The 15,186-nt window shown below is 40.9% G+C and overlaps 1 protein-coding gene across 1 annotated transcript; it reads left to right on the top strand.

The window, feature by feature from the left end:
* The first annotated feature begins 1,057 nt into the window (after nucleotides 1–1,057).
* On the top strand, nucleotides 1,058–12,297 carry cfl2 (cofilin 2 (muscle)). The gene is made up of 4 exons (XM_022197872.2): nucleotides 1,058–1,214; nucleotides 7,776–8,083; nucleotides 10,938–11,014; nucleotides 11,361–12,297. Exons 1-4 carry the CDS (start codon nucleotides 1,212–1,214, stop codon nucleotides 11,471–11,473), a joined length of 501 nt encoding a protein of 166 aa, XP_022053564.1. The 5' UTR covers nucleotides 1,058–1,211; the 3' UTR covers nucleotides 11,474–12,297.
* The last annotated feature ends 2,889 nt before the right edge of the window (nucleotides 12,298–15,186 follow it).

The raw sequence follows: 15,186 nt of genomic DNA, 5'->3' as shown, positions 1-15,186 counted from the left end.
TTCAGTAATCACTCAGATCTGGGTTTGGTGACATAAATGTGAGTTTTTCCCTCATTTTTTACACCTTCAAGCATAAATTTAGATTGTAAATCTCCAAATAATTAAAAAAAAATTGTGTGTGTGTGTGTGTGTTCTTGTACTTGCACTTGCTACATGGTGAGGACCATTTTCTGCATTTAACTATCAAAGTGAGGACATTTTTACAAAGTGAGGACATTTTGGCCGGTCCTCACTTTGAAACAGCCATGTTTGAGGGTGAAGACTTGTTTTTAGAGAACAGCTATGAATTGAGGTTTGGTTAGGGTTAGGGTAAGGATTAAGTTTAGGCAATCAGTTGTGATGGTTAAGGTTAGGGTAAGGCTCTAGGAAATGCATTACGCCTATGGATGTCCTCACTAAGTGTGTGTGTGTGTGTATATATATATATATATATATACACACACACACACACACACATACATGACTTTTATATAAAGACTTTTTTAATACAATATTCTTATTGAATCATTTTTAAAACCAATGTAAATTTAGATTACTTTTTAAAAAATAATTTCGTCTGATATTTTTGTCTTTATGTCCAAATGGTCAAATTTTTCCTCAATTTTTAATTTAGTGTTTTAATTGTGTTATTGTGATTTTATTTTGATTCTGTCATTTCGATTTTATAGTTTAGATTTTATTGGTTAGATTTAATTTTAATTTTTTTGTTCTTATTTTATTGTTTTGATTTCATAATTTTGAGTTTTTGTTTAGATTTTATATTTTGGATTTAATTATTTAGAGTTTATTGTTTTGATTTAATTGTTTAGATTATTTGATTTACATTTGATTTAGATTTTATTTTGGTTTTATTATTCAGTTTTTTTAAAATATATTTTTATTTATATATTTAGATTTCATTATTTTTACTTTTTTTGATTTGGTGGGTTTAATGAAACCCTTAGTGACTATTTAAATTGCCCCGGTGTTTTTCTGGTTCCGTCCGTTTTCTCGGTCTGTAACCGGACTGACACCGGACTAAGATCCGGTTCGGTCCTCCAGATGTCGGCGTCGCTCCGCTCCTCCTCCCCCTCCTCCTCTCCTCCCCCTCGGTCCTCCTGCCCGCTCCTCCCTCCTCCTCCTCCGGTCGGCCGGCCACATTCCCCGCTACCTTTCACCCCTGAGAAACCCCGATCTGACGGCGAAGCAGCGCGGACAAACCCCGGGACAACATGGTAAGAACCGGTCGGGGACGGTGCCCGATGTCGGATGGAGGTCCGGGGCGTTGGGCGGCGGCTGGGAGCTCAGCCTGTGGGCCTCCGAGGACCGTAATGCGGCTCGGCGGGCAGCGTGACGTTAGCTAGTATGGCTTTCGTTAGTTAGCCGCTCGGCTCCGACGGTTATTCGGTGTTTACGTGGCCGACGAACGGCTCCGGTGTCGGTATTCAGTCCTGGGACGTTGGTGCACCCTTTTTGTATTTTTATTCTAATAAACTGTGCGTGTTTCGGGGCTGGACCGAGGCGGGCCGGGCTGGGCCGGGCCTGCCCCCAGGCCGTGTGGCCCGGGGCGGCCATCTTAGTCCGGCTGTGGTGCCGCCGGGCTGAGCTGCTCAAAGTAGCCGGAAACAAGGGACCGAGGCCCGGCTGGAGCAGACCGTAGGCGCCGCTGCCGGAGCTGAGGCGGGTCCCGGGGTCCCCCGGTAGGGCCCGGGTTAGGTCCGGGTTAATTCTGGGTTAATTCCGGGTTAATGAGTCACACCGTGACTGTGCAGTCCGGGGAGGCCGCATTCTGGGCGCTGGGGACTGAGTCACCGGTGGACCGACCGTTTATCAGCCATTAACCAGCAAATAACCAGCAGTTAATTAGCCATTAACCAGCAGCTATCCAACAGATAACCAGGAGTTAACCAGCCGTTAACTAATCGTTAACCTGGAGATAACCAACATGTAACCAGCCGTTAACTAACCCTTAACTAGGGTGACCATATTCTGTTTCTCTGAAAAGAGGACACACTTCCAGCTCGCGCGAAAAATTTCCAGTCCCCCCCCCCCTTTTAGGGGTTTTCTGTGGGTCAGGGGGCTTTCTGTGCTTCAAACTCAGTTAAACAGATATTCTGAATTCCCCAGAAAAGAACACTTTACCTGGATATACAGAAAAATAGCCCAAAACACTCACAAACAGTTGCTTTATAAATAATATATTTATTAAAGCAATTCTCCTAAACAATATAATCAGTCACATACAAATATGGCATGCTCTAGTCTTTAATAGTTATTGACTCAAGTTGTGTAGGAACACATGTATTCAGATGTTTAACAAAATAAGAAATAATCATCTCTCTTAAGTCTGACACTTACACCTTAGTTAGGAAAAGTGAGGTAGAGTACCATTCTTCAAAATAACCTCCCAATTATCAATTATGTAAAAATAGAAATAATGCCTCAAAATATTAAACAAAAAGAAAAAAGAGAGGTAGCCTATTCTTCAATGTTCAGTTAGCCCATTCTTCAAAATAATGTGTCTAATGGCAAATGAAAAAAATATAGAAATAATGCCTCAAGTCAACAGTCCTTTTTCCCTTCTTTTTCCTTTTCTTATTAGCTACAGAGACATAAGTCCCAGCTTTGCAGACTGTACATTCTGCCTCCCATTTGACACGACCCGGACGAAAACAGGGGTACTTTTTTCGCATTTCATCAGTGAAATGACATTTGCGTTTCGGCATTTTCTTTCGGTTGGAGTGCTCTCTCGCAGTGTGTCTACCTGTCTGTCAGCCTGTGAGCAAGCGAATCTCCAGCGCCATGGCGCGCGCCGGCGCTTCAGAGACGCGGCGCTGGCGCTCTGCAGCGTGTGCAGTGGAAATTGTCTGATAGAAGAGAATGGGTTCTAAGTGCTGCGCAGTACGATTAAAGAGCGTGGCGCTGCGTGACGCGGCGGTTTCGCGTTATGTGGAATTTAGGGGATCAAAAACCCGGACATTTGAAGAACTTTATAAACGCCGGCCGGACAGCCTCTCAAAAGAGGACATGTCCGGGCAAAAGAGGACGTATGGTCACCCTACATTAACCAGCTCCTTCAGTCAGTTTAAATTCTGTCCCTTAAATCTGGAGCTTTTTATTCCTTCGTTTCCGCTGAAATCTGATTTATTTCAACATAAACTTGCAACTATTGATCACTTTCATTACTGATTAATCAGATTATTATTAGATTTATTGATTATTGGCTCCATATGTAGAACCTCTGTGTGGGAGCCAAAACGTGTTTTATTTATTCTTACTTGTTTTAGTCACTTGTGTTGGTGTTACTGTTTCTTTAAGAGTGGGATCGGGGAAAAGGCAGAGGCCGTTGAGGCTTGTCTATTGAGGGAGCTACACGGTTTTCATACAGTAGCATTTTTTGTTGGTAAAAATTTGTTTGGAATACTCCTGTAAGTTACCCTGGAAAGTTTTAGAATAAATACGTCTTTTTTTGTCTTACATCGGAGTCCGTGGATATTTTTTATCATCAAGGAAAGTGCAGGAGTAAAGGACGGTAGCTTCAGCTCTCAAACTCTGTTTATATTAATGTTTCATCAGTAAATAAAAAACCCAAAAAACCTAAAATATTCAGTTTATGATGACATTTTAATTAATTTGTTGTCTTTATATAGAAGAAAAGCAGGAAATCTGATAAAATTCAGCATAAAAATCAGCTGAAATAAATCAGCAAAAATGGAAATAATTCACTGTATTTCTCACATTTAATCTGGATTTTAGCTCACAGCTCAGTTTGGTGTCAAGTTTAATTATTTTATGGTTTTAATTGTAGGTTTAAATCAGCTGATCTTTGATTTCTGTTCGAAAATCAAAGAATCAGATCGACACTACAACGCGCATTACTCAACTGTTTATCTATGAAAAAATCTAAAATAATCTTTAAATCTCCTGTTTGTTCAACCAAAAGCACCAGTAATCACTGATCAATAACAGATTTTGATCTGAGAAGCTGCAGGTTGTTCGTTTTCAGTGTATTTTTCAGCTCAGTTTAAAGATTATTTTACAATTTTCTGGGGGGTTTTCAAGCAAAAACAGCAAAAACTGAGTCGATGTTCCTGCTTTTAGTTTCATCATATCTCACTGTAAACTGAATAACTGGAGTTTTATTTCAAACTTTTTGTAAAAAACAAATAATTTTAAGCTTTTCTGCTCAGAACATTAAAAACATAACTAATAAGTGAGTTTATTTTGGAAATAACTGCTGGTTTTAACTCTGAATGAACCGTTTTTAACGACACGTTTAAAACATAAAACACATTTAAGAAGCTGAGACAGCAAAGTTATTAACATTACTGCTGCAGAATAAAAAACATCACAGGGGTGTAGAAATAATACATTTTGCTGTTAAATGAGATTATTGGAAATAAAAATATGAATTAAAATGACAGAAGTCTAAAATCTTTATTTTAATACATGTGCTGCAGTTTCCATTTGTTAGTTCAGATTAATAACATGCAGTGATTTATTGATTTCTGTAACTAATTAAACGGTTGATTGAACAGTTTGAATAATTAAGAAAGGAAAAAATCTAAATTCTGTGAAATCTGAGACACTGCAGCCAGAAATGACTTAAAATTATGAATCTGTTGTTAAAAATAGTTTGAAATTCACCTTTAAGTTTAATTTCTGAGATGTTCTAGTCATTTAAAGTCACCAGAAGCAGTGATTTTAATCAGGTTTGCGATTAATTTAACAGTCATCCAACATTAAAGTCCAATTTTCCACCAATATTTCTGATATTTGATTATTCAGTTCTAGTAAATTTTAACAAAAAAAACATCTAAACTAAATGATTGCAGCTCTTTTCATGTGAATGTTTTAAATTTTAGATCAATTTTCTGTCACGTTTTTATGATTATAGTAGGGCTGGACCCGAATATCCGAATATTCGTTCGCTACAGCGGAATCCGGATATTAATTTTGGTATCCGAATATTCACCCCCCCCACCCTCGTTGGACGTTACCGGGCGGAAAGAATATTCGGATATTCGTCTTTAATAGGGCCCGAATATTCGGAGGCCACAAACCACTTTTCGGACCAGCCCTAGATTATACTCTGGTGTGAAGATTCTGAAGACTTTTCTTTCTTTATGTAAATTTAAAGACAAATAATCCAGTTTGAAGCATCGGTAGCCGTTCATACACTGGATGTCTGTTTGTTTATTGCAGTGGAGAGAGTTTTTATTCTGATTTAAAGAAAAGCAAATCTGTTTATTTTTGCTTATTTTCTGTGTAAATTTAGCAAACGTGACCAGTCGACGGTGTTTTGTGTTGCTTAAAGTCACACTTAGTAATTTTTTAAATTCTGTGATTTCAGCTTCTAAAATGTGAATATTTTCTGGTTTCTTTTCTCCTCTGTGACACTAAACTGAAGATTTTTGGACAAAAGGAGACGTTTCTCACGTTTGTTGGAACTCATCGGTGGATCGGGAAATGATATTAAAGAATAGTTGGAGCTCAAACAGTGAAGACTTTAAAAGAGTTTTAAACAAATGAGCCAAAAGTTCTTTGTAAAAGTCTCAGATTGAAATAAATTCCCTCCAGATGTTCAACAGACGTAAAGTTCACAGAAACAGACGAACCTGAAAATAAACTAAATCTCTGTCAGATTTTAATGAACAGATTAGTCTTTTTTGATCTAACTTCATGCAGAGCAGCTGTTTTGATTGGTTTCTGGAAGGGTTTCTATTTAAAGCCTCCTCAGTTTAAATCAGAGCTGAAACTTTCCACTAATTTTGATTTATTTGAACATTTTCTGTCCTTGAATGATCAGATTCTGTCCTGACGTGTTGTTCTACTGCTTTCTGCTCTATTTCTGTCTAATAAAACCTAAAAATAAGACATTTAAATACTTAAACAGACATTACTAGATGTCTCCTTCAACCTCAAGGAGCAATTATCACGATTTTCTTACATTTTTTGACAGAACAGCAAATTAATTAAACAAGAAAATGATCCATTAATGATGAAAATAATCGCTGAGGAAATATTCAGGATTTTAGGAAGTTTATTCCTCATTAATGTTCAATTTTATTGTCATTCTGTGATCAAATTTACTCATTTTTGCAGCTGCTTCTTTGGAATTTAGCTCAAATTTATTCATAAATGTTTCGGAAATCAGTAGAAACATAAAAAGATGTGCAACTAACATGAATTTATCTGTTAATTTCAACTGATTAGTTGTTTACATTGTTTCCTCAGATGTCTTGTTTTGTTTAAAGATCTCCAGTTTACTGTCACAAAGGAAAGAAACCAGAAAATGTTTGTATTTATGAAGCTGAAATCACAGAATTTAAACTGTTTTTATTTAAAATTTCTCTGAGTAATCCACTGATTATCAGAATATTTGTACGATTCATTAAATTCTTGGCGACTAATTAATTGAGTGAATAAAAGCAAAGATCCAGATGTTTATTAACATTAAAGCTTCATTCAGAAACACAAAGCTAATAATAAAATAATGAAAATACAATGAAGAGATCTGAAGTTCCACATTCAGATGCTAAATCTTCAGTAATGATGAATCAATAACTGGATCAATAAAACATCTGGCAGCAGAGTTTGGCCTCCAGATGTTTGCTGATGGACAGACTGAAGCTCTGAGAAGGTTTCAGATAAAACAGACTCTAATCAGCTGAGTTCTGTTAGTTCGACAGTCAGCTGATCTGCAGCTTCCAGGTTTGTTCCCCTGAGAACCGCCTCGACTCACAGAGACTTTATTGTTCAGCAGCTGAACTTTATTAACGGACCAGATGTTAATAAAGTTTAACATCTGATCTGTTGGAGGGAGAACGTCCTGATGATTCTGCATCAATTAAAACGTTCTGCTGATGGAACAATAAAGGTGTGAAGAACCTGGACGGGTTCCAGAGTTGGTTCAAACAGAAACTAGGGCTGGCCCGACTAGTAGTTTCTGGTCTCTGGATATTTGGGCCCTATTAAAGACGAATATCCAAATATTCGTTCCGCCCAGTAACGTCTGACGGGGGGGCCGAACACGGATGAGCCGAACACGGCGGGTTGAGCCGAAGTGGGCCGAAGGCGGAGGGAAGACAGTAACACCGAAAATTCGTTCCGACTGGTGGTGGTGGTGGTGGTGGTGGTGGTGGGGGGGGGGGGATACCACCGCAGCGAACGAATATTGGGATATTCGGGTCCAGCCCTAACAGAAACCGGATCAGAACTCAGTAACTTTACTTTGGTGCTGCATTCACTGACTCCCATGGCTACGATGAGTCATCATTCTGTCCTCAGGCTGTGGCGTTTACTGACTTCCTGTTGGCTTTGTTGACTTCTTATAACGTCTTGTTATTGACTCATCGTGGCGTGGTGTTGTGTTCCCTCACTCTTTATGGCGTGTTGTTGCGTTCACTGACTGATCAGTGCCATGTTTAACTCCTCATGTCATTGCGTACACCGATTTCAAGTAACGTTGCGTTCACTGACTCCTTGTGGTGTTGTGTTCGTTGAGTCCTTGTGTCATCACATTTTTTTTGTCTCCTTGAGGCATTGAGTTCACTGACTTCTCACAATGGGGTGTTCAAGGACTCCCTATAGGTGCTGCGTTCACCAACTTCCTGTGGAGTTGTGTTTGTTCACTTCTTTTCCCGTTACGTTCAGTGAATCTTTGTGGCGTTGCGTTTGCTGACTTCCTTTTATGTCCATTACTCCTCGTGACGTTGCCTTCACTGACGGTCTGATTCTAACCCGATGACTGACAGAAACCGGTTCTAACCCGTCGTTCTCCTGCTCCTCACCAGGCTTCAGGTGTGACAGTGAACGATGAGGTCATCAGGGTGTTCAACGACATGAAGGTAAGGAAGTCGTCGACCCAGGACGAGGTGAAGAAGAGGAAGAAGGCGGTTCTGTTCTGCTTGAGCGAGGACCGGAAGAAGATCATCGTGGAGGAGGGGAAGCAGATCCTGGTGGGCGACATCGGAGAGACCGTCGAGGACCCGTACGCCACCTTCGTCAAGCTCCTCCCCCTCAACGACTGCAGATACGGCCTCTACGATGCCACCTACGAGACCAAGGAGTCCAAGAAGGAGGACCTGGTCTTCATCTTCTGGTGAGTGATTGGTGGAAACCTGGGGTCGGTAGCTCAGGGATTAGCTCCGAGCTGCGTTGCTACATGTTAGTACTAAGTGCTGCTTTTCTGTCTATAGTAACGAAGCCCCGCCCACAGGTCCATCTGATTGGTTAAATGTCACTAGCAGTAGCCAGTCAACACTGATTGTTTACGCAGAGAGACTGACTAGCACGTTAGCATAGCCCTTTGAAGGGTATCAATAAACACCACAGTCTTACCCAAAAGTTTCTCTGTTACACTGAAAACACCAGAATACTTCACTTGTTGTTGCAGCTGGAACGTATTCTGCCATCAGTGCTAAGCTAATACTAGCACAAGAGGTTGGCTATGCCTCTTAACCTACGGCTAACGCTACCTGTAGCATTCTCTCTAAAGTGAGATTAACTTTAGCTGTCTGTACTAACTGGGAGACTCAAGAATCACAAAGTTTACCACCAATCCCAACATTAGCTCCTTTTATAGCAGCTAATGCTGTCACTAACAGTTTAGCTGTGTCTCTTTACCTGATGCTAATGCTATCTGTAGCATTCTCTCTAAAGTCATACTAACTTTAACTCTATAGCTGGTTGACTCAAGAGTCAAATACTTTGCTACTAATCAGCTGCTGTCATAGCGGCTCATGCTATCACTAAGAGGTTAGCTGTGCCTCTTAACTTGCGGCTAACGCTACTTGTAGCATTCTCTCTCAAATCAGACTAACTTTAACTCTCTGTTCAACCTTGTCGAGTCATGTCTTCGCAGAAACTTAAGAATCACAAACATCTCCACCAATCAGGTCATTAGCTGATATTGCAGTGGCTAATGCTAACACTAAGAGGTTATCTGTGCCTCTTCACCTGCAGTTAATGCTATCTGCAACATTTTCTCTGAAGTCAGATTAGCTGTCTCTGTTCTGATAGACTCAAGAATCACAAACATCTTCACCAGTCAGGACATTAGTTGCTTTCATAGCAGCTAATGCTGTGCTAAGAGGTTAGCGGTGCCTCTTAACTTTCGGCTAATGCTATCTGTAGCATTCTCTCTTAAGTCAGACTAGCTTTAACTCTCTGTTCTAACTGGTCGACTCAAGAATCACAAACATCTCCACCAGTAAGAACATTAGCTGCTATTACAGTGGCTAATGCTACGCTATGATGCTCTCGTCTCTTTACTGTGAGATCAGTAACAGTTCATCTCCTGCTTTCTGCTCACTGCTGCTTTTATTGCCCGCTAAAGTCCAGCTCTTACAGCACTATAAGTTAATGTTTTCCAGATCCTGCAGCCGCCTCCTGACTTAGCTGTTAGCATAGCCGTTAGCATAGCCGTTTACCACAGTGAAAGCAGCTGATGTCTGTCAGATCAGAGTGTTAGAGTTAATCTATCTTTAAGGAGATTTTATGGATCTCCAGCTAGCGTTAGCTGCAGGCTAAGATGCACAGCTAACCTCTTAGTGACAGCATTAGCTTAGCATCGTCAGCAGTTATGGTCCAGCTGCACCAACAGAGTGAATTATTCCAGTGTTTCAGTGATTGTGTGAGATTTTACTGTGTTTATTACAACTTTAGCAGCATTTATCTTCAAGCAGCTCTACAGGGAGCTCTTCTGCTTCTGTTTACTTTTATTTTGTCTGGAACTAAAATGACAACACAGATAATTAGAAAAACACTGAATGTGGACCTTTAATAGACGGACACTGTTAGCCGTTAGCAGTAAACTGTTTACCTGAAACTAGAACAACTAAAAATTGTTTGCAGAATTAAAATGAAACCTTTAAAATGATTCTTTTGGAGCTAGTTCTGAGTGTACAGCCCCACGTCCAGCTTTAAATGCCAGATATAATAAAAGAAGAAGCTACAATTAGGAGGTTTTTAGCATTTATGATGTAAAAGTGACTGAAATGTTCCCAGCAGCTGCTTGTCTCGTGTGTTTTTATGTTTATAGACGGTTTGAATTAACTCCAGGAGCTGAAAACTTCCTGGATCCGTCTTCATTCTCTGATAACTTCGCTGTACTTTGTCCTCCAGATCACCGTCTTTAGTTTTTATATTTTCTAACTCGCTGCTGCTCGATGGACCTGAAGCTGCTGCTCACATATTTGTTAAATCCCAGTTGATCCGGTTGTGTTCTAGTGTTCTGGTCTCGGTCAGACTGCTGGATCTGTTTGGCTCTAAAAGGGCATCAGGAAGGTTTGAACCGTTTCAAATCTGACTCCTATGTTCAGTCCTGGATGCCTTTAATCACTGTTAAAAGCATCCAGGACAAAAAGAGACGCAAAATGACCAAAGAGAGACAGAACCACATTTAAAAATGAAATATGTGCAGAGAGAAAACCAACTCTGTGACATAAAAACACACAATAAGATGCAAAACTGCTGCAGAGACGCAAATCGATTCAAAAAGAGGTGCATAAATAGAAGTAAACTGACTGTAAAGACACACAAAATGACCAGAAAAGATATGACAACTCACAGAATGAGACTCAAAATGAACACAGATGCAAAATCAACACAAAGACACACAACAGCAACAACGACATACAAACAACTACACATACCTTTACAGAAAATAGGGGAAAAAAATGAAAAAATTTACTACAGTCAAAGAAAAAACTAATTAGTGTTAACTAGTTTTGAACTTACAGTTAAAACAGAACTTGTGTTGCTACGGTAACGACAAACACAAACTGAGAGTCCAACTGATCCATGAAAAACCTGACGTGGTTCTAACTGGAACCAGCAGAAGAACCAATAGAACCTCCAGGAATCTGACTGGTTTTATTGTGTTTCTGTTTGTTTGTTTATATCTGATGGTGTTTGTGTCTGATTGTGTTTTTTCTGCTGCTGTTCCCCTCCAGGGCTCCAGAGAGCGCTCCGCTGAAGAGCAAGATGATCTACGCCAGCTCTAAAGATGCCATCAAAAAGAAGTTTACAGGTGAGAGCTCAGGCTGATCCTCAGAACGGGTCCGGATTTATTACTGTTATTTTTTATATTATTTTTATTTATCGCGTTTAAAATTACCATTAGTTTCCTGTCAGAGGATCTGAGGGGAGTCAGACTCACAGGTAGAGAATGAATTAAAGCTGTGACTCAGCTGTGTGGAGCGTGATGTCACATCCTGCTGGTTTAGGTCAGGTTCAGGTGTGTCTGACCCCTGGGTGACCTCAGGTGTGTGTAATCAGCGGTGTGTGTGTATTCAGTAGTGTGTGTGTATTCAGTAGTGTGTATTAAGGTGTGTGTGTATTCAGTAGTGTGTATTAAGGTGCGTCTCCTCCCTCAGGTATCAAACACGAGTGGCAGGTGAACGGGCTGGACGACATCCAGGACCGCACCACGCTGGCTGAGAAGCTGGGCGGGAACGTGGTGGTGTCTCTGGAGGGCAAACCGCTGTGATGTCACGGCGGCGAGCCGAGCGGAGCCAAGCCAACCGCCGTGCCATCGGACCGAAGCACCTGACCCCACCCGAACACCGCCGCTTCACCCAGCAGCTTGCTCTGTCTGTACCGCGTCCTGAAGGAGTTAGCGTCTTTAGGCCTGTTTTCTTTTTGTTCTTTTTGCTTTTTTCAACATGAACGAGATCTCATTAACATAATGATATGCAAACCCCGCCCACTCTGTTGCCACATGACTCTGTTCACCGGCAGAAACACCACAAACCCAGGAAGGTTGTCTCTCTCACAGCCAGAGTTTTGCCAAAAAGTCGATGTGAAGGAAGCAGCCTGGGTGCGGGGGGCGGAGCTTCTGGGCCCGCCTCCCGCAGCACACGGGTCGCACTCATGACGCTTTTTACATATGACTTTATTTATTATTGTAAACTGTTGTTTCTTCTCCAGTATGTTCCCCGCAGCCAGTGTTAGACTATGCATCGAGAAGACGATTATCAGCCAGCACTTTCTGTTCAAACACTACAGGTTGAGTCTGTCACCGAGCTAACGTCTGTTTCCTCCGTTCTCATTCCTGTCGGACTCACCGTCATTCTAGCTGTTTGGTTGTCGCCTTACTTTCAGTTCGAATGTAAACGTCACACCAGAGGTAGTTAGAGGGCACCTTTATTTTGTAAAGAAACACTACAGCGAGCAGATTTGACCCCAGCAGTGAGAGAAGACCCACAACAACAACAACAACAAGAACACGACGACATCTGGAGCCTTAAAGTGGAACGTTGTTTCTGAGATCACAGGAAGCCACTTTGCAATAAAAGCCTGTGGCAGATCTGACGCCTCCCGCCTCGTCTCTGCTTCCACCAATCAGGTTCTATGTTCTTTAAACAGCAGGTGGCAGAACCACCGAGGGAAAACGTTCTGTTGTCCAGTACAGTCAACAAGACCTCAGTGGAACCTCAGCAGAACCTAGATAGATCTATTATGGCTTTGGTAAAGTAAGAATGATGCTGTTGAGATGCTAGTAGAACTCTAGTAGAGTCTGTAGAACTGCAGAGGAAATGGTGTGACCTCAGAAGAACCTCAGAAGAACCTGTGTGATGCATGTAGAATTGGTACGACTTAAACTGACCCGAGCAGAACAACACTAACATCAGAAGAACCTTTATAGATCCATTATGGTCTTAGAAATATCAGATTAATGCTGCTGAAGTGCCAGTAGAACTTGTAGAACCCCAGAAAATGAAGTGGTTTGAGTAGAACACCTGCAGAACTAACATGACCTCAGTGGGCTGATGTTATCTCACAACACAAAGTCATTAATCTCCAGATAGAACATGTAGAACCTCAATAGAACTGTTTATGCTAAAGTACAGACTGTTAGAATCTCAGAATAACAACTTCATGAAAACCCCATTATAATCAGTACAGATCCAAATAATCCACTAGAACCCCGCTGGAACCGTTCCAGGCCAGTTCAGCTAGAATTTAGTTAGAATCAACATGAATTTGGAGAGAATTTCCATGAAACACTGGTATGGCACGACCTTACCAAAGTAGAGCTCTACTGGAACCATTGGAAACTCAATAGAACGCCTTTAGAACATTACAAACACAATAGAACAACTTTAGAACCATTGCAAACACAATAGAACAACTTTAGAACCATTACAAACTCAATAGAACAACTCTAGAACCATTGCAAACACAATAGAAAAACTTCAGAATCACTACAATCTCAATAGAACAAATTTAGAACATTACGAACTCAATAGAACCACTTTAGAACCATTACAAACTCAATAGAACAACTCTAGAACCATTACAAACTCAATAGAACCACTTTAGAACCATTGCAAACCTATTAGAATAACATTACAAATAGCAGGAACCTATGAAGTCGTGTCGAACCGTTCTGTCATAGTGATGTCGTTTTCCAGGAGGACTGGTTGGTCCATAGATGTTTTGAAACATGTTGACCTGTTATCTAGAACGTCACCTGTTCCAGAGCAGATCAGGTGTTCAGCTCCAGTTACCATGGTGATGTAAGAAATGAATCAATGTTGTAATTAAACCTGAAGTAACCTCCACAACCTCAGATCCTGCCTCATAGAACAGTTCTCTGACAGCTGTAGAACTTCTATGTTTTTGATAAGTCACTAATTCTCAGTGATAAACATTTTTCAGCGTCTCACAGACTTGATTTACGTTTGTTTTGCTGCTAGAGTTCTGAAGCTTGATTTGTCCATCGCGGCTCAGACTGGGAAACGTTCTGCTTTGTTCTCTGCTTAAACACGTTTTCCACCTTTAGATCAGCTGCTTTTGTTTCATCTGAGGGTTTAAACTTCTTTTTCCTGCTAAATGAGGCAGATCAGATCCACTCCTGAAGTCGTCATACGAGATTTTCCAGATCAAACCCCAGATTGTTTTTCACAGAGTTGTCAGTAAAAACACGTCTAACAGCGGCTATTGCTGAAGAGTGACGCATGTTGGACAGGTGAGTCCAGGTCAACAGAGAGGGAGGGGCTCCTCAGGTGTGCCCTGGATCCAAACTTAACGAGGTCATCGTCCACATCTGTCCATGAAGGTCTGAGTGTGAAACTCTCTGGACCTTGAGCTGCATTTTATCACAGAAACCTGAGATCAGAAACACAAACAGGAATCACATGACTGAAGATTAAAGCTGAAGTGTTCGTAATGAACAGTTTGGGTTCTGCAGACAGAAAAATGCTTCAGTTGGTGTTTAAATCTGAGCCGAGTCACCGGCGTTCCTTCAGCCTCAGACTCTGGAAACACCAGATCTCCTCCCGGCTTGTTCCTGCAGTGCATTCTGGGAAACAGAATAACATGCAGACAGATCAGGTGACCGACCCTGAAATCTGATCAGTTCCTTATTTGACTATCTTTGACATCATTTTGTAGTTTTTTACAGTCTGGACCAGTTTATCTCAGAATCGGTTCATTTTTCAGCCTCTTGGTTCCTGACTGACTGCCTGGATCCTGACTATGGTTCAGCAGGAACCAGAACCCGAACCAGGACCAGGTCTGAAGCAGCGTTTTGTGTTTGAAAGACAGAAAGAAGCTGCTGACGCTCTGATCAGAGAATCTGATCCTGCTGCTATTTATGGACACACAACTGCTGCTGTCAGCGCGTCCACACAAGGCAGCTACACAACACTGACACACATCTACATCTGTAACCCATACACACACAAGACTGTAGCAACACAACAAGTAGAACCCACTAGAACCAGAGTCACTATAACCAAACAACTCATTAGAACCTCATTAGAACCAGCCTGACTTCAGCAAAATCTTATTGCAATCAAATCAAGTCAGTAGAAGCTCATCAGAATTAGGATGGCCTCATTAGACCAATGAATAGAACCTCATTAGAACCAATATGACCACAGTAGATCTCATAACAATGAGAACTAACTCAGTAAAACCTCATTAGAACCTGACACCATTCAAATCAATATGACTTCAGAGGAATCTTTGTGCAACCAAACAAACCAAAATAGAACCTCATTAGGACCTGTGTGATTTAAAAAAAAATCTCATTACAACTAAACTAAACATAATAGAACCGTATTAGAACAAATATGACCATTATTATGAGAATAAAAAGAAAGATAAAACAATACAACGTTTTCCTGTATTGTGTCAGAGGAGAATTATACAAAACTAAAATGATATGAATAATGTTGATTAAAGTTCATTTCA

Source organism: Acanthochromis polyacanthus, chromosome 1, assembly GCF_021347895.1.
Source record: "Acanthochromis polyacanthus isolate Apoly-LR-REF ecotype Palm Island chromosome 1, KAUST_Apoly_ChrSc, whole genome shotgun sequence".
Taxonomy (NCBI): domain Eukaryota; kingdom Metazoa; phylum Chordata; class Actinopteri; family Pomacentridae; genus Acanthochromis; species Acanthochromis polyacanthus.
Note: the sequence above shows the minus strand (reverse complement) of the source record. Positions and strands in the feature narration are given on the sequence as shown.

Bases quoted from the DNA above. Each gene is read 5' to 3' on its own strand.
- cfl2 (XM_022197872.2), top strand. The intron at 8,084-10,937 runs GTGAGTGATTGG...GTTCCCCTCCAG, and splicing joins GACCTGGTCTTCATCTTCTG to GGCTCCAGAGAGCGCTCCGC. The intron at 11,015-11,360 runs GTGAGAGCTCAG...CTCCTCCCTCAG, and splicing joins CATCAAAAAGAAGTTTACAG to GTATCAAACACGAGTGGCAG.